At 43.4% G+C, this 27,402-nt stretch overlaps 1 protein-coding gene across 3 annotated transcripts in view; it reads right to left on the minus strand.

Annotated features, from left to right (window-relative positions):
- Positions 1-27,402, minus strand: part of cemip2 (cell migration inducing hyaluronidase 2) — a 77,282-nt gene that overhangs the window by 23,551 nt on the left and 26,329 nt on the right. For 2 of the 3 annotated variants that reach the window (XM_071353644.1, XM_071353643.1), the window contains exons 8-15: positions 26,755-26,964; positions 20,070-20,275; positions 19,190-19,259; positions 15,764-15,892; positions 14,148-14,236; positions 6,549-6,680; positions 6,127-6,162; positions 5,864-6,019 (exon numbers count right to left, since the gene is read on the minus strand). In XM_071353644.1, the coding sequence (XP_071209745.1) occupies positions 5,864-6,019; positions 6,127-6,162; positions 6,549-6,680; positions 14,148-14,236; positions 15,764-15,892; positions 19,190-19,259; positions 20,070-20,275; positions 26,755-26,964 (1,028 nt within the window). The remainder of the gene's footprint in view (positions 1-5,863; positions 6,020-6,126; positions 6,163-6,548; positions 6,681-14,147; positions 14,237-15,763; positions 15,893-19,189; positions 19,260-20,069; positions 20,276-26,754; positions 26,965-27,402) is intronic. The other variant, XM_071353645.1, reaches the window with a different exon arrangement.

Genomic DNA, 27,402 nt, shown 5'->3' on the forward strand with positions numbered 1-27,402 from the left:
TTAAAACAGTTACAGAGATTAAACGCTGTGATAGGAAACTGAGGATGGATCAACATTGTATTTACTCCACAATACCAACCTAATTGACAGAGTGAAAAGATGGAAGCCTGAACAGAATAAAACGATTCTAAAACATGCATTTTGTTTGCATCAAGGCACTAAAGTAATAATGCACAAAAATGTGGCTAAGCAATTCACTTTTTGGCCTGAATACAAATTGTTATGTTTGGGGCAAATCCAATTAAACACATTATCACTCTCCATATTTCAAGGCATAGTGGTGGCTGCATCATGTTATGTGTATGCTTGTAATGGTTAAGGACTGGGGAGTTTTTCAGGATTAAAAAGAAACAGAATGATGCTGGTTGTTTGCTTTCCACCAGACACTGGAAGATGAATTCACCTTTCAGCAGGACAATAACCGAAAACAAAAGGCCAAATCTACACTGGAGTTCCTTACCAAGAAGACAGTGAATGTTCCTGAGTGGCTGAGTTAGTTTCGACAAATCTTATTGAAAATCTATGGCAAGACCTGCAAATGGTTGTCCAGCTATGATCAACAACCAATTTGTCAGAGCTTGAAGAATTAAAAAAAAAAGTTATTATTTTTTTTAAGTGCCAGTGTTGCACAATCCAGGTGTGGAAAGACTCACAGCTGTAATCGCTGCCAAATGTGCTTTTACAAAGTATTGACTCAGGGGTGTGAATACATATGTAATTTAGATATTTCTGCAATTAATTTTAAATACATTTGAGAAGAAAAAAATATATACACAGTTGAAGTCAGAAGTTTACATACACCTTAGCCAAATGCATTTAAACTCAGTTTTTCACAATTCCTGACATTTAATCCTCGTAAAATGTCCCTGTCTTAGGTCGGTTAGGATCACCACTTTATTTTAAGAATGTGAAATGTCAGAATAATAGTAGAGAGAATGATTTATTTGAGCTTTTATTCCTTTCATCACATTCCCAGTGGGTCAGAAGTTTACATACACTATTAGTATTTGGAAGCATTGCCTTTAAATTGTTTAACTTGGGTCAAATGTTTTGGGTAGCCTTCCACAAGCTTCCCACAATAAGTTGTGTGAATTTAGACCCATTCCTCCTGACAGAGCTGGTGTAACTGAGTCAGGTTTGTAGGCCTCCTTGCTCGCACACGCTTTTTCAGTTCTGCCCACAAATGTTCAATGGGATTGAGGTCAGGGCTTTGTGATGGCCACTCCAATACCTTGACTTTGTTGTCCTTAAGCAATTTTGCCACAACTTTGGAAGTATGCTTGGGGTCATTGTCCATTTGGAAGACCCATTTGCGACCAAGCTTTAACATCCTGACTGATGTCTTGAGTTGCTTAAATATATCCACATAATGTATCCCTCATGATGCCATCTATTTTGTGAAGTGCCCCAGTCCCTCCTGCAGCAAAGCACCCACACAACATGATGCTGCCACCCCCGTGCTTCACGGTTGGGATGGTTTTCTTCGGCTTGCAAGCCTCCCACTTTTTCCTCCAAACAAAACGATGGTCATTATGGCCAAACAGTTCATGTGCAGTTGCTAACCGTAGTCTGGCTTTTTTAGGGCGGTTTTGGAGCAGTGGCTTCTTCCTTGCTGAGCGGCCTTTCAGGTTATGTTGATATAGGACTCGTTTTACTGTGGATATAGATACTTTTGTACCTGTTTCCTCCAGCATCTTCATAACATCCTTTGCTGTTGTTCTGGAATTGATTTGCACTTTTCGCACCAAAGTACGTTCATCTCGAGGAGACAGAACGCGTCTCCTTCCTGAGTGGTATGACAGCTGCGTGGTCCCATGGTGTTTATACTTGCGTACTATTGTTTGTACAGATGAACGTCGTACCTTCATGCGTTTGGAAATTGCTCCCAAGGATGAACCAGACAATTTTTTTTCTGAGGTCTTGGTTGATTTCTCCATGATGTCAAGCAATGAGGCACTGAGTTTGAAGGTAGGCCTTGAAATACATCCACACGTACACCTCCAATTGACTCAAATTATATCAGAAGCTTCTAAAGGCATTACATACTTTTCTGGAATTTTCCAAGCTGTTTAAAGGCAGTCAACTTAGTGTATGTAAACTTCTGACCCACTGGAATTGTGATACAGTGAATTATAAGTGAAATAATAATAATAATAGTTGGAAAAATGACTTGTGTCATGCACAAAGTAGATGTCAAAACTATAGTTTGTTATCAATTTGTGGAGTGGTTGATAAACGAGTTTTAATGACTCCAACCTAAGTGTATGTAAACTTCCGACTTCAACTGTATATTGGTTTTCACGTTGTCATTATGGGGTATTGCGTGTAGATGGGGGTGACATTATTTTTAATCCATTTTGATTTCAGGCTGTAACACATCAAAATGTAGAATAACTCAAAGGGCATGAATACTTTCTGGAAGCACTGTTTATTATTAATTTCTAAGTCCCAAAATTGATGTAGCAACTGTGTATTGCCCCTTTAATGAACGCGACCAAGAGGCCCGTCTCTCTGACTGTGGGTGGCTGACAGCATGCTCCCTGTCCCTGATCTGAGTGCTCTTGCGCAACTGTTATCCGTGACAGACTTACATTTTCTCAGACTTTTATTGGTGATTGATTTCTAAGTAGAGGTCGACCAATTATGATTTTTCAACGCCGATACCGATTATTGGAGGACCAAAAAAAGCCGATACCGATTAAATCGGCCAATTTATTTATATATACACTGCTCAAAAAAATAAAGGGAACACTTAAACAACACAATGTAACTCCAAGTCAATCACACTTCTGTGAAATCAAACTGTCCACTTAGGAAGCAACACTGATTGACAATAAATTTCACATGCTGTTGTGCAAATGGAATAGACAAAAGGTGGAAATTATAGGCAATTAGCAAGACACCCCCAAAAAAGGAGTGATTCTGCAGGTGGTGACCACAGACCACTTCTCAGTTCCTATGCTTCCTGGCTGATGTTTTGGTCACTTTTGAATGCTGACGGTGCTCTCACTCTAGTGGTAGCATGAGACGGAGTCTACAACCCACACAAGTGGCTCAGGTAGTGCAGTTCATCCAGGATGGCACATCAATGCGAGCTGTGGCAAAAAGGTTTGCTGTGTCTGTCAGCGTAGTGTCCAGAGCATGGAGACGCTACCAGGAGACAGGCCAGTACATCAGGAGACGTGGAGGAGGCCGTAGGAGGGCAACAACCCAGCAGCAGGACCGCTACCTCCGCCTTTGTGCAAGGAGGTGCACTGCCAGAGCCCTGCAAAATGACCTCCAGCAGGCCACAAATGTGCATGTGTCAGCATATGGTCTCACAAGGGGTCTGAGGATCTCATCTCGGTACCTAATGGCAGTCAGGCTACCTCTGGCGAGCACATGGAGGGCTGTGCGGCCCCACAAAGAAATGCCACCCCACACCATGACTGACCCATCGCCAAACCGGTCATGCTGGAGGATGTTGCAGGCAGCAGAACGTTCTCCACGGCGTCTCAAGACTCTGTCACGTCTGTCACATGTGCTCATGTGCTCAGTGTGAACCTGCTTTCATCTGTGAAGAGCACAGGGCGCCAGTGGCGAATTTGCCAATCTTGGTGTTCTCTGGCAAATGCCAAACGTCCTGCACGGTGTTGGGCTGTAAGCACAACCCCCACCTGTGGACGTCGGGCCCTCATACCACCCTCATGGAGTCTGTTTCTGACCGTTTGAGCAGACACATGCACATTTGTGGCCTGCTGGAGGTCATTTTGCACGGCGCTGGCAGTGCACCTCCTTGCACAAAGGCGGAGGTAGCGGTCCTGCTGCTGGGTTGTTGCCCTCCTACGGCCTCCACGTCTCCTGATGTACTGGCCTGTCTCCTGGTAGCGTCTCCATGCTCTGGACACTACGCTGACAGACACAGCAAACCTTTTTGCCACAGCTCGCATTGATGTGCCATCCTGGATGAACTGCACTACCTGAGCCACTTGTGTGGGTTGTAGACTCCGTCTCATGCTACCACTAGAGTGAGAGCACCGCCAGCATTCAAAAGTGACCAAAACATCAGCCAGGAAGCATAGGAACTGAGAAGTGGTCTGTGGTCACCACCTGCAGAATCACTCCTTTTTTGGGGGTGTCTTGCTAATTGCCTATAATTTCCACCTTTTGTCTATTCCAATTGCACAACAGCATGTGAAATTTATTGTCAATCAGTGTTGCTTCCTAAGTGGACAGTTTGATTTCACAGAAGTGTGATTGACTTGGAGTTACATTGTGTTGTTTAAGTGTTCCCTTTATTTTTTTGAGCAGTGTATATAAAATAATGACAATTACAACAATACTGAAAGAACAACGAACACTTATTTTATCTTCATATAATACATAAATAAAATCTACTTAGTCTCAAATAAATAATGAAACATGTTCAGTTTGGTTTAAATAATGCAAAAACACAGCGTTAGAGAAGAAAGTACAAGTGCAATATGTGCCATGTAAAAAAGCTAACGTTTAAGTTCCTTGCTCAGAACATGAAAACATATGAAAGCTGGTGGTGGTTTTAACATGAGTCTTCAATATTCCCAGTTAAGAAGTTTTAGGTTGTAGTTATTATGACGAGTCGACTATTTCTCTCTATACCATTTGTATTTCATATATTTCATATACCTTTGACTATTGGATGTTCTTATAGGCACTATAGTATTGCCAGCCTAATCTCAGGAGTTGATAGGCTTGAAGTCATAAACAGCTTCAAGCATTGCTAAGAGCTGCTGGCAAACGCAGTAAAGTGCTGTTTGAATGAATGCTTACGAGCCTGCTGCTGCCTACCACCGCTCAGTCAGACTGCTCTATCAAATATCAAATCATAGACTTAATTATAATATAATAAATACACAGAAAAACGAGCCTTAGGTCATTAATATGGTCAAATCCGAAAACGATCATTTAGAAAACAAAATGTTTATTCTTTCAGTGAAATACGGAACCGTTCCGTATGTTATTCGAACGGGTGGCAACCCTAAGTCTTAATATTTCTGTTGCATTGCACAACCTTCAATGTTATGTCATAATTATGTACAATTCTGGCAAATTAATTAAGGTATTTGTTTGGAAGAAATTGTCTTCACACAGTTCGCAACGAGCCAGGCAGCCCAAACTGCTGCATATACTAAATATGCAGGTTAAAAATATATACTTGTGTATTGATTTTAAGAAAGGCATTGATGTTTATGGTTAGGTACATTTGCGCAACGATTGTGCTTTTTCCGCGAATGTGCTTTTGTTAAATCATCACCTGTTTGGCGAAGTTGAAGTAGGCTGTGATTCGATGATAAATTAACAGGCACCGCAATGATTATATGCAACGCAGGACAAGCTAGTTAACCTAGTAATATCATCAACCATGTGTAGTTAACTAGTGATTATGTGAAGATTGATTGTTTTTCTATAAGATAAGTTTAATGCTAGCTAGCAACTTACCTCCTTGCAGCCACAAGGTCTTTTTGGTGCTGCACTCGCGTAACAGGTGGTCAAGCCTGCCACGTAGTCTCCTTGTGGATTGCAATGTAATCGGCCATAATCGGCATCCAAAAATGTAGACTACCGATTGTTATGAAAACTTGAAATCGGCCCAAATTAAACGGCCCTGGCGATTAATCGGTCTGCCTCTATTTCTAACACAGGATTTCTCCCCCCCCCTTCGGTCTCTGTCATATAAGGGTTACTACACGGACCTAGTAAATTGTTTAACAGGAAACACAGGAAGTGACACAGCAAAACCATTCATCCTATTACAGGAAGCAGTACTTCCGTTCCAAGAGCAACACACTTGTTCACCCCCTTTCGAACACTATGTTTTTTATTACACACACACACACACACACACCTGTTCCTGGGTAGTGTCCTCATCTTGCCATCTGCTCCTCCCTGGCCCCAGTACTTGTTCTGGCCTCCGTTGGAGCCGCGGTTGCGGCTCTCTCCCACAAACAGAGACTGGGTCACCTCCTGACTGGAGCCCTCATCCTTAGGGTAGCTACCGTCACTAACGGAAGACAACAGGCAGGGGATGTGTTTTTGAGCAAATGTGTGTGTGTGTGTGGGGGGGGTATGCACAGATGTAGAAACATACACAGGAGCTTTGGTACATACCTCGCAAAGGAGAGTCCCACCCCATTGTCTGCAAATCTATAACCAGAGAGAATAAATGCATCAGTAATTATCGGGAAAACCCAGCAATGGAGGAGTCACTGGTTCACTGTCATCTACGGCCTTATGGACTGAGAAATAGGAACCAAATTAACTATTAGCAACATGCTAATAGGCTACACATAGCCCAATGATAGGTTACACATAGATGGCCGCTTGTTTACATGTTAGCATAGCATGCTAACCTCTGATTGTAATGCAAGTTGCTACGGTAACTCCTGTGGAACATTTGAGACACTTAACTCTGTACCAATCATATAGCAAACCTAAGAGACAACCCATGATATGACTACTGCACATGATGAACAATGATGAATGTAAGCGCATTCATCATGGGCTCAATGTGTTGACATCCCAGCACTCACCCAGAGTTCTGAATGGTGATGTCACCGCCACGTATCCACGCTCCGAGGTCATTGTTCTTGAAGGCGATGAGTGTGTCGATGAGAGCAGCCACCCGCGGCCGGTTCGGGTCTGCATTCTCATGTGGACGGAACCTGAAACGGACCCATATGTAATATGAGTATAGAAACACACACACAATCTCTCCCGACACACAGCACTCTTTCAAATAGCCACAGACAAACACGACACACACAAACTCACCTACACACACACACACACAAACTCACCTACACACACACACACACACACACACACACACACACACACACACACACACACACACACACACACACACACACACACACACACACACACACACACACACACACACACACACACACACACAGCGTGGGCAGTGGTCTTGGAGGAGGGCCTAAGCTATTTTCCATCTGTTGAACCCGAGGCTTGTATTTGGACAGACTGCTGCAGAGTAGAAACTATCTGTGGAGCCTTGTTTTCTCTGTAAACAAAAACCTTCCAGACCCTCCAGGCTACAGTACAAGTACCGTACAGACTATCCAAGTACCGTACAGACCAGTACAGACTATCCAAGTACAGTACAGACCAGTAAAAACTATCCAAATACAGTACAGGGCCTGGTTTTTTAAAGCTAAGATCCTTGTAAGAACCTTCGTAGGAGCATCGTTAAATCTCTGAACGGTTTCACAGAACCATCTTTTTAAAAAAAAGTGCTAGTCATCTAACGACTGCCTCAGACCATTTGTAGACCAGCTAACGTCGGCATTAAAATTTTATACACAGAAGATTTTGCTTAACATAGAATCAAGATGACTGCATTAAAATGTAAATACACTACCCTACATAGGCCTATATTTAAAATGACATTGAAATCAATTTAATGTGCATTCAATTGAGTTCTATTTTGCTCATTGGCTACCATCTGTAATTCTTGCCTCAATATATTTCATGTGTAACATGTGCGTAATGATGTGCCAAATCTATGATTTTCTGCATTATTATAGGGTAGGCTAAACATTAGAATAAGCAGCCTCAATATTTGCAGCCAGGTGATAATATAACTCTAGGAGCTGATCCGTCGTCAGTATTTTTGAATAATTATAATGTTAAGGTAAGGTTTGAAAGGAAGAACACTGATCTGAGATCAGTGCCTCAACGACTCACTTAGCTACGCTTCTTTCTAGATGTTGTTTTGGGAATCACATGGTACATCTTCGGCTGTTGTAGGAACGATGCATCATTAAAAACACTCGTAAGCCTAAATTCAATCTATTAGGAAACCGGGCCCAGTACAGACCATACAAGTACAGTACAGACCAAGAATAAACCATTTAAACTACCGACCATCTAACGAAACTTAACCACAGACTACCAGAATAAGTACACATATAGACTGTAGATTAGACAAAAAACAAATACCATCTACCGTAAAACTTCCATTGAACGTGGAGTCTTTTACAAGTGCCGGGCAGGGCTCTAAATGAACATTATTCATTGGTAGCACTGGTTCCCCTAAAGTTAGGAACACCACCAGATTTTTATTTTATTTTTATTGATTGAGATATAGCCTACATTGGGACTATATGAATCCTACTTACTTTTGAAGCTCTCCTGAAGAAGATATCAGTTTTCCTTTCTTTCTGTGTTGCCAAATGTTTGCATATACTGGTAAAGTTACCAGGTTGTTAGTAGGGCTACATGATATGGGTAGGAAATCTAACAGATTGTTCAACCAAATATTGTGATTTGACTTGCAATATACAGGTAACTGCCAAAATAAAGGAAATACTTGATTCAATGAGGGATGCAACGTATATTGAAAGCAGGAGCTTCCACACAGGTGTGGGTCCTATAAAAATTTCCAGTTGCCCATTATTTTGTCTACCATGGCTAGAAGAAGAGATCTCAGTGACTTTGAAAGAGGGGTCTCAAAAGGAGCATAGGAGGTTTAAAAGGTGTGTGTGTGGCCCTATTAAGACACAATGTTGGTGTTTTGTTTATGTTGCCAGTGACCTGTAGATCAAAACACTCGGGTGAACTGTTGGAATCATAGAATTAGAATAATCATTATATTTATATGGTTGGTGTTGTTTGGCATGACAATAAGTTAAAAAGTCAGGAAGGAGTTTTCACAGGGTAAGAACCAAAGTGTTGGGTCCGTGTTTCCCAGGGGACCCTAATCACATTTGAATAGATGTTGCATTCAGCCTTTTCTTTGTCTATCTGATTTGGAACATGCCATTGCACAAACAACATACTGATCTAAACCACCACTGGTAACAACCTGTATTAGAGCTAACGTTTGCTTTGCCCTAGCTAGTGCAGTTAGCGAATAGCGATTAGCATTATTTTAGGCACTTGCTAGCTTCCTTAGACTAACTAACTCACGATTTGCAGAGAGCAAGATAACTGGAAGCAAGCAGCCACAGGAGGTAGCCTGTCTTGTTTGAGGAGTGTACAGAAGATTGTTGCGACAAAATATTGTTACGCATATCATTTTTTATTGGATTTAAGTCACACGGATACTCCCAAAATAAAAAGTTGCACAGCAAAATATACTCAACAATTGTATTGAGTCACAGTTCAAATAAGGAAATCAAGTCAATTGAAATACTTAATTAGGGCCTAATTAGACAGATAAGGCAGCTCTGCTTCTAGCTCCTAAGCAACTTTGCATTATTTCGGGTTATTTGTGTGTTATTTCTTACATTATTAGCCCTGATTTTTTTGTTGTTATTACATACAGCCGGGAATAACTTTTGGTTATCAGAGCGGCGGTAACTCACCAGCATTAGAACTTTCCCGAAGTGGATCCTTTGTTTGTACCCCAGGGCAATTTAAATTATTCCAGAGGCTGCTCCAAAACGCGGCCGGCGGAGAATAAGTATTTCTTCAGACTTCCAGTCCGACTCCGGTGGCGTGCACACCATCCACCGCTTCCGAGTATATTACTCGCTAATGTTCAGTCTCTGGATAATAAAGTAGACGAGCTAAGGACAAGGATCTCCTTCCAGAGAGACATCAGGAATTGGAACATACTCTGTTTCACGGAAACATTGCTCTCTCGGGATATACTGTCCCTGTCCCTTCAGCCATCTGGGTTCTCAGTACATCGCACAGAGAGAAATAAAGAACTCTCCGGAAAAAGAAAGGCGGGGGTTTCATGATTAACCACTCATGGTGGGATTGTGATAACATACAGAAACTCAAGTCCTTTTGTTCACCCGACCTAGAATACCTCACAATCAAATGCCGACCGTATTACCTCCCAAGATAATTATCTTTGGTTATAGTCACAGCCGTGTATATACCTCTCAAGCAGATACCAAGAACTACACTGGACTTTATGCAAACTGGAAATCACATATCCTGGGGATTTTAACAAAGCTAATTTGAGAAAAACGCTATGGAAGTTCTACAACACATTGACTGTAGTACTCGCGCTGGTAAAACATTGGACCACTACAACGCAACTTTTCGAAATGCCTACAAGGCCCTCCCCTGTACCTCCATTCAGCAAATCTGATCACGACTCCGTTTTGCTCCTCATTTCCTAAAGGCAGAAACTCAAACAGAAAGTACCCGTGCAAAGGTCTATCCAACGCTGGTCTGACCAATCAGAATCCATGCTTCAAGATTGTTTTGAAAACGAGGACTGGGTTATGTTCCGGGCGTTCACGTGAGAGTTAGACCTGCGTTCCATCGCATTTCTACAGACAAAGGAATTCTCCGGTTGGAACATTATTGAAGATTTATGTTAAAAACATCCTAAAGATTGATTCTATACTTCGTTTGACATGTTTCTACGAACTGTAACATGACTTTTCGTCTGAACTTTCGCATGGACTTGCCCGCGCGTCGTGAGTTTGGATTGTGTACTGAACGCGCGAACAAAAAGGAGGTATTTGGACATAAATTATCGACTTTATGGAACAAATCAAACATTTATTGTGGAACTGGGATTCCTAGGAGTGCATTCTGATGAAGATCAAAGGTAAGTGAATATTTATAATGCTATTCTGACATCTGTTGACTCCACAACATGGCGGATATCTTTATGGCTTGTTTGGGCTCTGAGCGCTGTACTCAGTTTATAGCAAGGTGTGCTTTTTCTGTAAAGTTTTTTTGAAATCTGACACAGCGGTTGCATTAAGGAGAGGTTTATCTAAAGTTCCATGTATAATACTTGTATCTTGTATCAATGTTTATTATGAGTATTTCTGTAAATTGATGTGGCTCTCTGCAAAATCACCGGATGTTTTGGAGGCAAAACATTACTGAACATAACGCGCCAATATAAACTGAGATTTTTGGATATAAATATGAACGTTATCGAACAAAACATACATGTATTGTGTAACATGAAGTCCTATGAGTGTCATCTGATGAAGATCATCAAAGGTTAGTGATTCATTTTATCTCTATTTCTGCTTTTTGTGACTCCTCTTTGGCTGGAAAAATGGCTGTGTTTTTCTGTGAATAAGTGCTGACCTAACATAATGATATGTTGTGCTTTCGTCGAACAGCGCCTCTTCAACCTCAGGAGTCTGAAGAAATTTGGCTTGGCCCCTAAAACCCACAAACCTTTACAGATACACAATTGAGAGCATCCTGTCGGGCTGTATCACCGCCTGGTATGGCAACTGCACCGCCCACAACTGCAGGGCTCTCCAGAGGGTGGTGCGATCTGCCAAACGCATCACCGGGGACAAACTACATAACCTCCAGGACACCTACAGCACCCAATGTCACATGAAGGGCAACAAGATCATCAAGGACATCAACCACACGAGCCACGGCCTGTTCATCCTGCTTATCATCCAGAAGGCGAGATCAGTACAGGTGCATCAAAGCTGGGACCGAGAGACTGAAAAACAGCTTCTAACTCAAGGCCATCTGGCTGTTAAATAGCCATATTCTATTCTACTGTATTTTAGTCAATGCCACTCTATTTCTTAATTCCATAATTTTACTTTTAGATGTGTGTATTGTTGTGAATCGTCTTTAGATACTACTGCACTGTTGGAGCTAGGAACACAAGAATTGCGCTACACCTGCAATAACACCTGCTAAATATGTGTATGTGACCAATAAAATTTGATGGCTGGGCAGTGTCACAGCCATGTGTGGGCCTGAGACTGCATAGGCCCACCCACTGGGGAGCCAGGCCCAGCCAATCAGAATGAGTTTTGCCCCACAAAAAGGGCTTTTTTACCGATAGAAATACTCCTCAGTTTCATCAGCTGTCCAGGTGGCTGGTCCAGATGATCCCGCAAGTGAAGAAGCCTGGTGTGGAGGTTCTGGGCTGGCGCGGTTACACGTGGTCAGTGGTTGTGAGGCCAAATTCTGTAAAACGACGTTGGAGGCGGCATTTGGTAGAGAAATGAACATTCAATTCTCTGGCAACAGCTCTGTTGGACATTCCTGCAGTCAGCATGCCAATTGCGTGGTCGCTCAAAATTGAGACATCTGTGGCATTGTGTTGTGTGACAAAACGGCACATTTTAGAATGACGTTTTATTGTCCCCAGCACAAGGTGCACCTGTGTAATGACCATGCTGTTTAAATCCGCTTCTTGATATGCCACACCTGTCAAGTGGGTGGATTATCTTGGCAAAGGGGAAATGCTCACTAACAGGGATGTAAACAAATGTGTGCACAAAATTCGAGAGAAATATAATTTTTGTGCATATGGAACATATCTGGGATCTTTTATTTCAGCTCATGAATAATGGGACCAACACTTTACATGTTGCGTTTATATACACTGCTCAAAAGAAATTAAGGGAACACTAAAATAACACATCCTAGATCTGAATGAATGAAATATTCTTATTAAATACTTTTTTCTTTACATAGTTGAATGTGCTGACAACAAAATCACACAAAAATTATCAATGGAAATCAAATTTATCAACCCATGGAGGTCTGGATTTGGAGTCACACTCAAAATTAAAGTGGAAAACCACACTACAGGCTGATCCAACTTTGATGTAATGTCCTTAAAACAAGTCAAAATGAGGGATCTCCTCCCAGACCTGGACTAAAGCATCCGCCAACTCCTGGACAGTCTGTGGTGCAACGTGGCGTTGGTGGATCGAGCGAGACATGATGTCCCAGATGTGCTCAATTGGATTAAGGTCTGGGGAACGGGCGGGCCAGTCCATAGCATCAATGCCTTCCTCTTGCAGGAACTGCTGACACACTCCAGCCACATGAGGTCTAGCATTGTCTTGCATTAGGAGGAACCCAGGGCCAACCGCACCAGCATATGGTCTCACAAGGGGTCTGAGGATCTCATCTCGGTACCTAATGGCAGTCAGGCTACCTCTGGCGAGCACATGGAGGGCTGTGTGGCCCCCCAAAGAAATGCCACCCCACACCATGACTGACCCACCGCCAAACCGGTCATGCTGGAGGATGTTGCAGGCAGCAGAACGTTCTCCACGGCGTCTCCAGACTCTGTCACGTCTGTCACATGTGCTCAGTGTGAACCTGCTTTCATCTGTGAAGAGCACAGGGCGCCAGTGGCGAATTTGCCAATCTTGGTGTTCTCTGGCAAATGCCAAATGTCCTGCATGGTGTTTGGCTGTAAGCACAACCCCCACCTGTGGACGTCGGGCCCTCATACCACCCTCATGGAGTCTGTTTCTGACCGTTTGAGCAGACACATGCACATTTGTGGCCTGCTGGAGGTCATTTTGCAGGGCTCTGGCAGTGCTCCTCCTGCTCCTCCTTGCACAAAGGCGGAGGTAGCGGTCCTGCTGCTGGGTTGTTGCCCTCCTACGGCCTCCTCCACGTCTCCTGATGTACTGGCCTGTCTCCTGGTAGCGCCTCCATGCTCTGGACACTACGCTGACAGACACAGCAAACCTTCTTGCCACAGCTCGCATTGAAGTGCCATCCTGGATGAGCTGCACTACCTGAGCCACTTGTGTGGGTTGTAGACTCTGTCTCATGCTACCACTAGAGTGAAAGCACCGCCAGCATTCAAAAGTGACCAAAACATCAGCCAGGAAGCATAGGAACTGAGAAGTGGTCTGTGGTCACCACCTGCAGAACCACTCCTTTATTGGGGGTGTCTTGCTAATTGCCTATAATTTCCACCTGTTGTCTATTCCATTTGCACAACAGCATGTGAAATTTATTGTCAATCAGTGTTGCCTCCTAAGTGGACAGTTTGATTTCACAGAAGTGTGATTGACTTGGAGTTACATTGTGTTGTTTAAGTGTTCCCTTTATTTTTTTGAGCATTGTATTTGTTCAGTATACTTTGTCGCACTTTAGAGCTCTGGAGCGCCGGTCTCTTGTAATAGCCGGGCATAGTTTCACATTTGAACAAATAAACAGGTCTCTAATAAATCACTATGTCAAATAAGTGTAATTCCGCATGGATGCATTTTCTCTCTTTGCGCCAGCGGAATTTCATGGTCTCCCTAACACACGCTAAATTGTTTATCCCTTCATGTCAAAATTCGAGTCCGTGTAGCCAGCGCAGAGAATAAATGACCAGCTCGTCCCTTTTGTCAAATTTGCTCAGCTGTGTGTTCTAAATGTTATGTAGTTTGACCTGTGCTTACCTGGCATTGTTGTCCAGACACAGGTACTCCCGGGGGTCTGCGGCACTGGCGTTGGTGGTCTTTACACCTTTATCAATGAAGAGCCCAGCCTGGGTAACACAAACCGGTATGGGAACAACTGTCACACGTACAGACTTAAAGGCACAATACATTTGTATTTCAGCCAAACAGAACCCCCCCCCCCCCATGAAGGAGTCAGTTTTACTTTAAAATGTACATGTGAGTATAGTAATATATAATATAGCAGCTCTGTGAATTGTCATATGTCTGGGGTTTAAGCGTGTTTGTATGTGCAGTTCAAGTGTGAATGCAATGCAACGAGACAGTATATACCACGGGTATATAATCGGAGCATAGTCTTGAGACTGTAAGCACACTCCTTATGAGTCTGGCACTTGTGGTCAGAGTGGACAAAGGGCCCCCAGTTCACCTGACCTAATTTATTGAGCCAGAGAAACAGAGGCCTATTGTAAAGGCTAGTGTGTGCATGTCTGTGTGTGCACGCTTCTGTGGCGAGTGAGGGAAGTGTGTGTGCGTGTGTAAGTTGAGTGGTTTTGAGTAAGAGCTGGAATACTGTATGAAATCAGACAATTGGAAGCGCTCTTACTAGTATGTACAGTTGAAGTCAGAAGTTTACATACACTTAGGTTGGAGTCATAAAAACTTGTTTTTCAACAACTCCACAAATTTCTTGTTAACAAACTATAGTTTTGGCAAGTCGGTTAGGACATCTACTTTGTGCATGACACAAGTAATTTTACCAACAATTGTTTACAGACAGATTAATTCACTGTATCACAATTCCAGTGGGTCAGAAGTTTACATACATTAAGTTGACTGTGCCTTTAAACAGCTTGGAAAAGTCCAGAAAATGATGTCATGGCTTTAGAAGCTTCTGATAGGCTAATTGACATAATTTGAGTCAACTGAAGGTGTACCGTTGGATGTATTTCAAGGCCTACCTTCAAACTCAGTGCCTCTTTGCTTGACATCATGGGAAAATAAAAAGATATCAACCAAGACCACAGAAAATAAATTGTAGACCTCCACAAATCTGGTTCATCCTTGGGAGCAATTTCAAAACGCATGAAGGTACCACGTTCATATGTACAAACAATAGTACGCAAGTATAAACACCATGGGACCACACAGCCGTCTTACCACTCAGGAAGGAGACGCGTTCTGTCTCCTAGAGATGAACATACTTTAGTGCAAATCAATCTCAGAACAACAGCAAAGGACCTTGTGAAGATGTTGGAGGAAACAGGTACAAAAGTATCTATATCCACAGTAAAACGAGTCCTATATCGACATAACCTGAAAGGCCGCTCAGCAAGGAAGAAGCCATTGCTCCAAAACCGCCATAAAAAAGCCAGACTATAGTTTGACCTAAAACAGGGAATTTTAACTAGGATTAAATGTCAGGAATTGTGAAAAACTGAGTTTAAATGTATTTGGCTAAGGTGTATGTAAACTTCCAACTTCAACTGTATATGTGATCCCTGCAGGAATTGAACACCAAGACCTTGGCGCTGCTAGCGCCATGCTTTTACCAGCTGAGCCACATAGAACCACAGTGTGTTTGTCTTTCACACAGTGCTGCCAGTGAGTGGTACCTTAAAGTTGGAGTGCACACGGTTGTTGTAGAAGATCCCCAGAGGGGTCAGCTCTGCCCGGGTCTCTGGAACCAGCCCATGAGAGTCCCCTGTGGATGAGCTGTGGAACACATACCATATCCCTGCATCCTGTAGGATGACATGGGGGAGGGGTGACAGAGAAGGGAGAAAAAGGAGAACAAAACAAGGCAACAGTAAACATGTCGTCACTACGAATGATGCAGCGCCCCCCTCCTTGAGCCAATCAGTGTAATTTTGTAAACGTCAGATGTCTATGGCAAGATGCATCATTCACCCAAGTAGTGTCGAAATCGGGCCAATGGTGTCTGAGATATCACATGTGACTCCTCAATTGGTGTCTGAGATATCACATGTGACTCATGGAGCAGGTTGAGAGCTTCAAGTTCCTTGGTGTCCACATCACCAACAAACTAACACGGTCCAAGCACACCAAGACAGTCGTGAAAAGGGCACGACAAAACCTATTCCCCTTCAGGAGACTGAAAAGATTTGGCATGGGTCCTTTGATCCTCAAAAGGTACTACAGCTGCACCATCGAGAGCATCCTGACTGGTTGCATCACTGCCTGGTATGGCAACGGCTCGGCCTCCGACCGCAAGGCACTACAGAGGGTAGTGCGAACAGCCCAGTACATCACTGGGGCCAAGCTTCCTGCCATCCAGGACCTCTATACCAGGCGGTGTCAGAGAAAGGCCCTAAAAATTGTCAAAGACTCCAGCCACCCTAAACATAGACTGTTCTCTCTGCTACCACACGGTAAGCGGTACTGGAGCTCCAAGTTTAGGTCCAAGAGGCTTCTAAACACTTCCAAATCCAAGCCATAAGACTACTGAACATCAAATGGCTACCCAGACTATTTGCATTGCCCCCCCCTTCACTCTTTTACGCTGCTGCTACTGTGTTATTATCTATGCATGTCACTTAAAGAACTCTACCTACATGTACAGTGGGGAGAACAAGTATTTGATACACTGCCGATTTTGCAGGTTTTCCTACTTACAAAGCATGTAGAGGTCTGTAATTGTTATCATAGGTACACTTCAACTATGAGAGACGGAATCTAAAACAAAAATCCAGAAAATCACATTGTATGATTTTTAAGTAATTAATTTGCATTTTATTGCATGACATAAGTATTTGATACATCAGAAAAGCAGAACTTAATATTTGGTACAGAAACCTTTGTTTGCAATTACAGAGATCATACGTTTCCTGTAGTTCTTGACTAGGTTTGCACACACTGCAGCAGGGATTTTGGCCCACTCCTCCCTACAGATCTTCTCCAGATCCTTCAGGTTTCGGGGCTGTCGCTGGGCAATACGGACTTTCAGCTCCCTCCAAAGATTTTCTATTGGGTTCAGGTCTGGAGACTGGCTAGGCCACTCCAGGACCTTGAGATGCTTCTTACGGAGCCACTCCTTAGTTGCCATGGCTGTGTGCTTCGTGTCGTTGTCATGCTGGAAGACCCAGCCACGACCCATCTTCAATGCTCTTACTGAGGGAAGGAGGTTGTTGGCCAAGATCTCGCGATACATGGCCCCATCCATCCTCCCCTCAATACGGTGCAGTCGTCCTGTCCCCTTTGCAGAAAAGCATCCCCAAAGAATGATGTTTCCACCTCCATGCTTCACGGTTGGGATGGTGTTCTTGGGGTTGTACTCATACTTCTTCTTCCTCCAAACACGGCGAGTGGAGTTAGACCAAAAAGCTCTATTTTTGTCTCATCAGACCACATGACCTTCTCCCATTCCTCCTCTGGATCATCCAGATGGTCATTGGCAAACTTCAGAAAGGCCTGGACATGCACTGGCTTAAGCAGGGGGACCTTGCGTGCGCTGCAGGATTTTAATCCATGACGGCGTAGTGTGTTACTAATGGTTTTCTTTGAGACTGTGGTCCCAGCTCTCTTCAGGTCATTGACCAGGTCCTGCCGTGTAGTTCTGGGCTGATCCCTCACCTTCCTCATGATCATTGATGCCCCACGAGGTGAGATCTTGCATGGAGCCCCAGACCGAGGGTGATTGACCGTCATCTTGAACTTCTTCCATTTTCTAATAATTGCGCCAACAGTTGTTTCCTTCTCACCAAGCTGCTTGCCTATTGTCCTGTAGCCCATCCCAGCCTTGTGCAGGTCTACAATTTTATCCCTGATGTCCTTACACAGCTCTCTGGTCTTGGCCATTGTGGAGAGGTTGGAATCTGTTTGATTGAGTGTGTGGACAGGTGTCTTTTATACAGGTAACGAGTTCAAACAGGTGCAGTTAATACAGGTAATGAGTGGAGAACAGGAGGGCTTCTTAAAGAAAAACTAACAGGTCTGTGAGAGCCGGAATTCTTACTGGTTGGTAGGTGATCAAATACTTATGTCATGCAATAAAATGCAAATTAATTATTTAAAAATCATACAATGTGAGTTTCTGGATTTTTGTTTTAGATTCCGTCTCTCACAGTTGAAGTGTACCTATGATAAAAATTACAGACCTCTACATGCTTTGTAAGTAGGAAAACCTGCAAAATCGGCAGTGTATCAAATACTTGTTCTCCCCACTGTATATATTACCTCAATTACCTCAACTAACCGGAGCCCCCGCACACTGACTCTGTACCGGTACCCCCTGTATATAGCCTCCACATTGACTCTGTACCGGTACCCCCTGTATATAGCCTCCACATTGACTCTGTACCGGTACCCCCTGTATATAGCCTCGCTATTGTGATTTTACTGCTGCTCTTTATTATTTGTTACTTTTATTTATTTATTTTTGGTATTTTTCTTAAAACTGCATAGTTGGTTAAGGGCTTGTAAGTAAGTAATACCTGTTGTATTCGGCACATGTGACAAATAACATTTTATTTGAATTTCATTGTGGGGGACAATAATGTGGCTTTGACAATGAGGTGAAGAAAAAAGAATGATCCTTGAGCACTAAGACTGTCATTGAGTACTGCGCTTACACATTGACACAATTGTGCCTGAACTTGAGCAGTAGGGTAACGATGTTCAACTTTACCCCCCAGTTCAAGTCATAGTTTATTGCTGTTGATGTAAGAGTAGGAAGACAATATCTCCCCAGATCACATGAGATGAACCGGTAAGCCACAGTTTTACATCTGAATGAGTTGCTAAACTGTAAAGCTGCAGTTCGGAATTTAAAAAAAACAACGAAATGCCATAAACGGCTGAGCGATGGCCTGGAGATACTACGTAACCGCTCAAATTCATAGACGGAGCTATGGATACAAGGACTGACCATCCATTAGATCAAAATTATAATGACTAATGTCTGAGATGAGGGGAGCAATACAACCGTACCAGATAAACAACATCAGTGCCCTGCTAATTGCTATTCATTCCATTAAACAGTGGTTGCTTTGGTGGGTTGGCGTACATCATTATAGTCTTACCTGGGAGCCAGCAGCAGCGTTGCTTATGAGGTTATTATTGGGGTTGGAAATCCAAAACGTAGACACTGCCCTAGAACAAACACAAACACACGCACACCAAGACACACACACACACACAGGGAGGAGGACGGGCATTAAAGAAGATGTCTCCAGGCGTGAGTGATTGTTAGTATCAGGATATATGAATTTAATATGAAGCAGAAACAGAACCCTGACTCCTGTTATCCATGGAATAATCCACCTCTCCCACATAAATCCTGTACAGGGACAGGTCTGCCAACACACACGCTCCTGCAAATACAGCGCCTGCTGCTCCCCAAACAGACCTCCTTTTCAACCTCCACCAGAAACACAAACACATCCCATGCAGCGGGGTGGTTGTTATTGCAGGGACAAGACTACTACAGCCCTATCACTCTCACACAGAGGACATGACCTCTCTGTCTTCTCTCACGGTAGGCCTGTCCAATAAAGCCGCACATACACTTCATCTAACTCATTACGCACGCACACACACACACACACACGAGTGTACAAAACATTAGGAACACCTTCCGAATATTGAGTTGCACCCCCTTTTGCCCTCAGAACAGCCTCAATTGACTCTACAAGGTGTCGAAAGCACTCCACAGGGATGCTGGCCCATCTACACTGGTTGAAATGGATTTAACAGGTGACATCAATAAGGGCTCATAGCTTTCACCTGGATTCACCTGGTCAGTCTACTCAGTATATACCTCCACTTTATAACTCTTTCATTTTGAGCCATTATCTTTTCAAATGTCTGCCTCTTCACTTGCTTTCTGTTCCTCTACTATTCCCCTCTGTCACTTGTTCACTCTTTCTATCCATGGCCAGACAAGTCTCTTCTGTGTCTTACTTGCACTCCATGCTCGGTGAAGGGGTGTAGTTCTTGTACACTTTGTCTCGGATGCTGGTGCACATGGTCTCATTGCGATCGGTGGGCAGGAGCGTTCCCGGTCTGGTCACCAAACCCAGGTTGTGGAAGAACGTGTTCCTCTGCTCTATCCCGTCCTCCAGGAAGAAACAGTGACCCAGGGTGTCATAGCCTACAGTGTCCTTCACCTGGGAAGGGGAAACATTTGGGAAAGGTTACACAGAGACAGGAGTAAAGAGGAAACGTTTACTGGAGCAGAGCATGAAATCAGCTTGGAGCTGAATGTTGGTCGATTCACTTCAATCAACACATTTTAGATTAATTTGTTTAAAGACCAGCATCACATGGTCCTCATTTCCCAAGTTTTCACAAACACACACACACAGGATGGGCATTTGAAATGGTTTCGCTATTCGAATAAATTCATGATTTTTTTTTCTTCTGATATCTGGACATCAGGAGCCGGTGTGTGACAGTCTATTATCCCTTTCATATACCCTTTACTTTATGGTATGATGCCTGTAAAAAGAAACCTGCTCATGTTTTTTTTAAACCCATTTCATACAGTCCAATTTATAAAAATAAAAAAACATTTTCTCCCCAATTTCGTGGTATCCAATTGGTAGTTACAGTCTTGTCTCATCGCTGCAACTCCCGTACGTACTTGGGAGAGGCGAAGGTCGAGAGCCGTGCATCCTCCGAAACACAACTCAGCCAAGCTGCACTGCTTCTTGACACAATGCCCGCTTAACCCGGAAGCCAACCGCACCAATGTGTCGGAGGAAACACCGCACACCTGGCGACCGTGTCAGGATGCATTGTGCCCGGCCCGCCACAGGAGTCGCTAGTGCACGATGGGACAAGAACATCCCTGCCGGCCAAACCGTCCCCTAACTCGGATGGCGCTGGGCCAATTGTGTGCCGCCCCATGGGTCTCCCAGTCGCGGGCGGCTGTGACAGAGCCTGGACTCGAACCAGGATCTCTATTGGCACAGCTAGCTTTGCGATGCACTCGGGAGGCTTACAGTCCCATTTTTAGCACGTTCTTGTCGAGATGAGCCTTTTATATCTCCCGTGTACATGCCGGCAAGTTTAGAAGTAAGAGTAGATGTGGGACGATATCTATTTTAATTCAATCCATTGAATATATACCATCACAAAAGGCAGGTCCTAAGAAACATTATAAGATCAATAAAATAATTGAATGGCATACTTTAATTATGTTACTGGCGGCACAATGCACATTAAATCAATCAATAGGCCTAGTTATTTTGTTAAATAAACAGACCAGACACACTTAGCCTACCCTGATCACAATTAACACACATATATTTTATAGTAAGCTAAGAATATGAAATAATAAAATTAAATACAAATAATATTTCCTATATTGTCCTAAACTGGCAGCTTCATTACATAGTACCCGCAAAACACCAGTCTCAACGTCAACAGTGAAGAGGCGACTCTGGGATGCTGGCCTTCTAGGTAGAGTTGCAAAGAAAAAGCCATATCTCAGACTGGCCAATAAAAAGAAAAGATTAAGACGGGCAAAAGAACACAAGACACTGGACAGAGGAACACTGCCTAGAAGGCCAGCATCCCGGAGTCGCCTCTTCACTGTTGACGTTGAGACTGGTGTTTTGCGGGTACTATGTAATGAAGCTGCCAGTTTAGGACTTGTAAGGCGTCCGTTTCTCAAACTAGACACTCTAATGTACTTCTCCTCTTGCTCAGTTGTGCACCGTGGGCCTCCCACTCCTCTTTCTATTCTGGTTAGAGCCAGTTTGTATGACAGCGGTTCCACACGTTCCCGTGACACAAGTTGTGTAGAAAAAATATTATTTGCATTATATTCTGTTATATTAAATTAAATTGTATTTGTCACATGCGCGGAATACAACAGGTGTAGTAGACCTTATAAGCCCGTAACCAACAATGCCGTTTTAATTTAAAAAATAAATGTTAAGTAAAAAATAAACAGTAACAAATAATTATTAAAGAAGAGCAGTATAATCACAATACCAAGGCTATATACAGGGGGTACCGGTACAGAGTCAATGTGCGGGGGCACCGGTTAGTCGAGGTAATATGTAGGTAAAGTTAAAGTGACTATGCATAGATAATAAACAGAGTAGCAGCAGTGTAAAAGAGGGAGGGGGGGCAATGCAAATTGTCTGGGTAGCCATTTTATTAGAGGTTCAGGAGTCTTATGGCTTGGGGGTAAAAGCAGTCTTTTGGACCTAGACGTGGCGCTCCGGTACCGCTTGCCGTGCGGTAGCAGAGAGAACAGTCTATGACTGGGGTGGCTGGAGTCCTTGACAATTGTTAGGGGTTTCCTCTGACACCGCCTGGTATAAAGGTCCTGGATGGCAGGAAGCTTGGCCCCAGTGATGAACTAGGCCGTACGCACTACCCTCTGTAGTGCCTTGCGGTTAGAGGCCGAGCAGTTGCCATACCAGGCAGTGAGGCAACCAGTCAGGATGCTCTCAATGGTGCAGCCCTCTTCACAACTGTCTTGGTGTGTTTGGACCATGATAGTTTGTTGGTGATGTGGACGCCAAGGAACTTGAAGCTCTCAACCTGCTCCGCTGCAGCCCTGTCGACGAGAATGGGGGCGTGCTCGGCCCTCCTTTTCCTGTAGTCCACAATCATCTCCTTTGTATTGATCACATTGAGGGAGAGGTTGTTGTCCTGGCACCACACAGTCAGGTCTCTGACCTCCTCCCTATAGGCTGTCTCATCGTTCACGGTGATCAGCCCTACCACTGTTGTGTCATCGACAAACTTGATGGTGTTGGAGTCGTGCCTGGCCATGCAGTCATGAGTGAACAGGGAGTACAGGAGGGGACTGAGCACGCACCCTTGAGGGGCCCCCGTGTTGAGGATCAGCGTGGCGGATGTGTTGTTACATACCCTTACCACCTGGGGGCGGCCCGTCAGGAAGTCCAGGATCCAGTTGCAGGGGCAGAGTTTAGTCCCAGGGTCCATAGCTTAGTGATGAACTTTGAGGGCACTATGGTGTTGAACGCTGAGCTGTAGTCAATGAATAGCATTCTCACGTAGGTGTTCCTTTTGTCTAGTTGGAGTGCGGCTGCTCGGCCATGGATACCCATTTCATGAAGCTCCCGACGAACAGTTTTTGTGCTGACGTTGCAGTTTGGAACTTGGTAGTGAGTGTTGCAATCGAGTACAGACGATATTTACGCGCTATGCGCTTCAGTGGTCCCGTTCAGTGAGCTTGTGTGGCCTACCACTTTGTGGCTGAGTCCCTGTTGCTCCTAGATGTTTCCACTTCACAACAACAGCACTTACAGTTGACCGGGGCAGCTCTAGCAAGGCAGAAATTTGATGAACTGACTTGTTGGAAAGGTGGCATCCTATGACGGTGCCACGTTGAAAGTCACTGAGGTCTTCAGTAAATCCATTCTACTGCCAATGTTTGTCTACTGCGATTGCATGGCTGTGTGCTTGATTTTATACACCTGTCAGCAACCGGTGTGGCTGAAATAGCCGAATCCACTCATTTGAAGGGGTGTCCACATACACTATATATACAAAAGTATGTGTGTTGACTGTGATCGGGTATGTGTCTTGTCCAATGTTCCCTCTAAGCTGTGTGCGCGGCTGCACACCTCTTCTGCCATGCAGAAGAAACGCCGTGTCGCACCCAGAGATGCAAGAGATAGAAGTTAGAGTTCACCCCATTAGTTTGTACTATATATATATATAAATCAAAGTTTTTTCTGTGATCGAATCAACATTATATCAGCCCCTTTTCAATGCAACAAACCAAAACAGATATAACTTTGCAAGAATGAGTCTGTGATTTTGTTGTAGGCAGTGCCAGAGTGAAATTAAGTAGACTTCTATTGGAAGGGGGTGGGGCCCATGAGCGGGCTTTCACCCGAGCAATGCGTGTGCACATTTGTTGATATTCTTTGCTAGTTATCAAGTTATTTGCCCAGTTATAGATAGATATAGGTTGGCAAATGGGGAGTTACTGCTTCCTACAAGAGCACAAAACATGTAGGCTACATTTCAAGCTGTCTTTGAAAAGCCAGTAAGGTAAAAAGACTTAAAGGGGTAGTGTTGTATTTTGGGACAGGCTTGAATTATGCAAATAAGCCAATAGGCAGAGGGGTAGTCTCCATTGTCTAATTCTCTGTATGGTAATAATAATTACTTTTTTTATTTTTATATAAAGTGGTTTCATGCATCATACAACACAATACAATTTACAGTCACCTATTTGGCCCATGGTGTTACAGATCAAGTAAAACATTATCACTTAATATCAAGCCCTTCATACAATGTAGGCCTGCATTGAACACCACATGTAGGCTACTGTAGGCTATATCATAGATATCAAAAGCTATTTCTCTGTGAAAATGTTCTGGGATTCGCTCCATTGGCATTGTTGGTAGGTCTCCATTATGCTCAAATAGCCACAATAGCCTATTGGCTACTGTCTAAAACTGTAAGGGTACAGCCTCAGTGTTCACTGTAAACACGCCCCACAAAATTCTCACACCGTTCAAGTTTCCGCTCACAAGACTTCAAATGTGAGATTCATTTTTGAAGGTTAAAATTCAATGGATTAATTAAAAAAGAAGACCAACCACATCTGCACATCACTACTAACACTCATCACCGGCATGTGCACGGAAGGTATAAAAGGCATATGCAGGCAAGAATGTGGTAAAATGGGCTGGCTTGTAAGGGGGTCATATAAACATTGCCCACAATTTTTTACAGGCAAGATTCTGTAAATCCTATGTGTAAACAGTATATGTGTGTGTGTGGCACAGACACACAGAGAGGAGAGAAAGCCAGAGAGAGAGAGAGAGACACACAGAGAGGGAGAGACAGAGAGACACAGCGGGAGAGCTGGGCCAGCTAAGTTAGCTGGCTAAAGTAGAAATGCTAATTGAGGCTATTTTGCTGTGCTACCAGTCCTTGTCTAAAACAAACTCCATTCATATGAAACAACAGCCTACCTGTAGGTTGATCATTGTAGCCTACTCCTCATTTAGTCAATTTAATTACGTCATTTTAATTCAGTTTTGCATTGATTAGAAATCTCCCACTTTACTTGTTACACATGGAGCCTCAATGTAACACCATTTTGATTGACCGACATAACAACAAGCTACACATGTGAAACGTGTATAGGCTACCGGTGTGTCTTTATGGGGTGCACTCATAAAAAAAGTCATAAAACTAGGCCTAGGCTATATAAAAACAATGAATACTCTCCCAAGTAATTGAATACTAACGTCCGTTCAGATATTCAAATAACCGTGCCCATCCCTAAAACACACACAGTCTTTGGATTTTAGAAAAGCACTATGTATTATTATTATTATTATTATACACTACCATTCAAAAGTTTGGGGTCTCTTAGAAATACCCTTGTTTTTAAAAGAAAAGCACATTTTTTGCCCATTAAAATAATCAAATTGATCAGAAATACAGAGTAGACATTGTTAATATTGTAAATGACTATCGTAGCTGGAAACGGCAGATTTCTTATGGAATATCTACATAGGCGTACAGAGGCCCATTATCAACAACCATCACTCCTGTGTTCCAATGGCACATTGTGTTAGCTAATAAAAGTTTATCATTTTAAAAGGCTAATTGATCATTAGAAAACCATTTTGCAATTATGTTAGCACAGCTGAAAACTGCTGTGCTTATTAAAGAAGCAATAAAACGGGGCTTCTTCTTCATTACATAGTACCTGCAAAACACCAGTCTCAAAGTCAACAGTGAAGAGGCGACTCAGGGATGCTGGCCTTCTAGGCACAGTTCCTCTGTTTAGCATCTGTGTTCTTTTGCCCATCTTAATATTTGATTTTTATTGGCCAGTCTGAGATATGGCTTTTTCAATGCAACTCTGCCTAGAAGTCCAGCATCCCGGAGTCGCCGCTTCACTGTTGACGTTGAGACGGGTGTTTTGCGGGTACTATTTAATGAAGCTGCCAGTTGAGGACTTGTAAGGCATCTGTTTCTCAAACTAGACACGCTAATGTACTTGTTCTCTTGCTCAGTTGTGCACCGGGGCCTCCCACTCGTTCTATTCTGGTTAGAGCCAGTTTGCGCTGTTCTGTGAAGGGAGTAGTACACAGCGTTGTACGAGATCTTCAGTTTCTTGGCAATTTCTCGCATGGAATAGCCTTCATTTCTGAGAACAAGAATAGACTGACGAGTTTCAGAAGAAAGTTATTTGTTTCTGGCCATTTTGAGCCTGTAATCGAACCCACAAATGCTGATGCTCCAGATACTCAACTAGTCTAAAGAAGGCCAGTTTTATTGCTTCTTTAATCAGCACAACAGTTTTCAGCTGTGCTAACATAATTGCAAAATGGTTTTATAATGATCAATTAGCCTTTTTAAAATGATAAACTTGGATTAGCTAACACAATGTGCCATTGGAACACAGGAGTGATGGTTGCTGATAGTGGGCCTCTGTACGCCTATGTATATATCCCATTTCCAGCTACAATAGTCATTCACAACATTAACAATGTCTACACTGCATTTCTGATCAATTTGATGCTATTTTAAATGGACCAAAAAAAAGTGCTTTTATTTGAAAAACAAGGACATTTCTAAGTGACCCCAAACTTTTGAACAGTAGTGTACGTGCACCACACACACTGACCAGCAGGCCGTTGGTGGCGTGGATGGTAATGCAGCGGGAGAAGGAGTGGTGGATGGAGAGGCCGTCCACGTAGGTTGGTTCCCGGTAGCCCCCTCGTCGGTCCACGTCCCCACAGCGGTGGAAGTGGACCGGATAGCGGCCCTTCTCCTGCTGCCCCATGTTCCTCAGCTCCACGTGGGACAGGTGCACCGAGGTAAAATTCCTAAATATCTGAGTCGAAATGGGATAGAGGAGAGAGAGCGAAGAGTACGTTTCGCTGTGTATCATATTATGTTTATACACACACACACACACACACACACACACACACACACACATATATTTAAGTTTGGACACACCTACCAACTTAAGGGTTTTTCTTATTTGTACTATTTTCAACATTGTAGAATAATAGAAGACAACTAAACTATGAAATGACACATATGGAACTAAAAAAGTATATTTTTATATTCTTCAAAGTAGCCACCCTTTGCCTTGATGACAGCTTAGCACACTCTTGGCATTCTCTCAAACAGCTTAACCTGGAATGCTTTTCCAACAGTCTTGAAGGAGTTCCCACACATGCTGAGCACTTGTTGGCTGCTTTTCCTTCACTCTGCGGTCCAACTCATCCCAAACCATCTCAATTGGGTTCAGTTCGGGTGATTG

The sequence above is a fragment of the Salvelinus alpinus genome, chromosome 19, assembly GCF_045679555.1.
Source record: "Salvelinus alpinus chromosome 19, SLU_Salpinus.1, whole genome shotgun sequence".
NCBI lineage: Eukaryota > Metazoa > Chordata > Actinopteri > Salmoniformes > Salmonidae > Salvelinus > Salvelinus alpinus.